The sequence below is a fragment of the Morone saxatilis genome, unplaced genomic scaffold, assembly GCF_004916995.1.
Source record: "Morone saxatilis isolate NCDOM2014 unplaced genomic scaffold, NCSU_SB_2.0 Contig8, whole genome shotgun sequence".
NCBI lineage: Eukaryota > Metazoa > Chordata > Actinopteri > Moronidae > Morone > Morone saxatilis.
Window position 1 is genome coordinate 25,745,506 of NW_023340257.1, and position 2,613 is coordinate 25,748,118.

The 2,613-nt window shown below is 40.6% G+C and overlaps 1 protein-coding gene across 1 annotated transcript in view; it reads left to right on the forward strand.

Moving 5' to 3' along the window:
• pak1 (p21 protein (Cdc42/Rac)-activated kinase 1) overlaps window positions 1–2,613 on the forward strand; it is a gene marked incomplete at its 5' end in the record, with an annotated part of 22,703 nt that overhangs the window by 8,467 nt on the left and 11,623 nt on the right. The window contains 1 exon segment of the mRNA XM_035680704.1: window positions 711–824. Coding sequence (XP_035536597.1) covers window positions 711–824 — 114 coding nt within the window.

Below are 2,613 nucleotides of genomic sequence, written 5' to 3' on the forward strand. Positions count from 1 at the left end.
ATAATAATAATAATAATACATACTAAGTAAATAAGTTTTTTTTTTGCCGCACTACAAATGTTGTCTGAAAGGTACCTTTAAAGAATGAAGGTGAGAATAAAAAGAAAATGGGAGGAGGCAGTGATGATTGAGCCACCCCCCTCTCTCTATCCCATCTCTCTTTTATTCCCCTCTCCGTCTCTTCTACGTCGTCTCTCCTCCCTCTCGCTCTCTCCTATCTTCTCTCTCTCTCTTGGTTTTCCGCTTCCTCTTCTCCGTCTCTTACCTCTCGTACCTCTCTCTGCTCCCCCCCCTCTCTCTGCATTGTGAATCAGCATCTTTTCCTCCTTTCACCATTTTCTTGTGTCTGCAGCTTGGCCACCAGCCGAGCGACAGACTAAAGCGATAGAGGACAGAAGAAGAGAGGGATGGAGAGGAGGATGTGTGACTAGAAGCCAGACATGAGCAGAGCTCTCAGACATCCACAGTGATGACGAGAGGAAGGCGAGAGACGAGAGAGAAAAAGGGTGGAAAGACAGGGAAGCTGGAAGGAAAGAAGGTTAAATTTTGAGAAAAAACAAGCAGAGAAGAAGAGCAGGAGGACTTCTCTGCATGATGAGATGATGAAGCAGTAACAGTAGGAAGCAATGATGGGTCTTGTATCGCTGCTGGCTCACGTGACGATGATGTCACTGAGGCCCCGCCCTCTCTCTCCATGTGACATCTCGCAGAGCTCCAAGGCCGTGTCCGAGACGCCAGCCATAGCAACCGTATCCGAGGACGAGGATGAAGACGAGGCTGAGCCCCCGCCGGTGATCGCCCCCCGACCAGAACACACCAAATCAGTAAGGATGCACACACTCTTTCTATACTTGTATGCACTGATACAATGCATTCAAGCTCATACACACACACACACACTACAACTACTGCTGTTTAGTATGAGGCTGATCCATCATGGTAAACACACTCTTTTAGTTGTATACAACATTCACTGCCACTGTGTCGCTCTAGAGCACCAATATCTTAGACCAAAACAATGGCTGCCACGGCCACCAGACAACACTGAGAAAACCAGTAATTTTATCTAGCAGATAATCGAAAAACACGATTCAAACTGTCACCAACACCAGTTTAGTCGAAATAAACCTTTAATTCACTGAGTTAGACAGGCTTAGACGCTTATGCTAATTGTCTGACAACACTAGTTGAAACACTTTTAGGGATTTCCCCCTTAAGAAGTTAAAGTTTAAGTAAAAAAGTGAAGGCAAATGTGAGACCAAAGGCACACAGGAGGGACAATCAATAATGCTAATACTTGGGGAAAGATGAATGAAAGTTAGAAATAAAATAGAAAAAGAAACGAGGCAAAGACAAAGACAGGTCTAAAGGTCTTCAAACTGGATATATTTCTCTAGGGGAGGATGATGATGATTGATTTTATGTTATTTTCGTGTCATGCACACAACATGCTCACCGCTCGTAGGTTTATAAAACACCTAAAATACAAAATTACAGATTATAGATTATTATACGGCTCGGTCTTAAACAAAATATTCGGCTTCTCTCCCAAGCTTGGCACAAAAAGTTTGCTACAAGAAAGCCTTCCAACAGTTTAAGTTTGCGATAATCAGGCTATTGATTAGAAGATCACGCAATTATAAACACCAACTGATACAGTACAAAATGATACAGAGATATGGTATGGTATTTAACCATCAGATAGGGTTTGTTTTTTTCCAATTGGATTATCACAAGATGGATACCCTCACATACTCTATCTATTAGTCAGTGGTTATCTTCCCTCCATAACGTATTAGTCTAGGACTAGACTAGGAAAATTAATAAAAAGTTCACAAAAAGGAAAAATAATAATCATCCAGCCAAAAGAAATCATCATAAATGGAGGCCATTTTACTAAATGTACTACTAAGTGATTTTAATCCTGTCTGGAGCTCATATGTCTGTGATTTTTAGCCCCTGACCCGGGTCATAATAACAACCCCATTTACCTAATGTCTTCCAGTAATGTTAGTACAGTCTGGAGAGACCTTTTATACACAGTGCTGCGTTTACTGGCACTCAGTGTAATCAGCTTAGCACACACTGTGACAACTAAAGACGTAAAAAAAGGAAGGAATTTATCTCCACAAACAAACAAATGTTTACTTAACTTTTTTAACTTTACTTAATTTTGTATGTTTGCTATGTTTACTGGATTTATTGATTAATCAATTGATTAATGGTAATATTAGATATATCACAAACATTCATACAGACATACATGAAAGGACTTACTATATAGTGTCTCAGCCTAAAGCGACAATACAATATTGCACCGTTATTCTGAGACACACACACACACACACTGTCTCTTTGCACTAAACAGTCCCAGATGAGTCATTCACTGATGTCCAGGTAGCAGTCGTTTATTAGATTTCTCACACTCATTAATCTTTAAATGGACCTGTCGTCTGTCTCACTTCAGCTCTCTAATGAGACCATGAGGACCTGTGTGTGCGTGTGTGTGATGGTCACAAGGGAAGCAGAGGTTTTTTATTTAGAAATATTTATTTTCTAAGAAGCTTTCTGTTCTCTGTAAGGTCAAATCAGCAGAACACACATACACACACA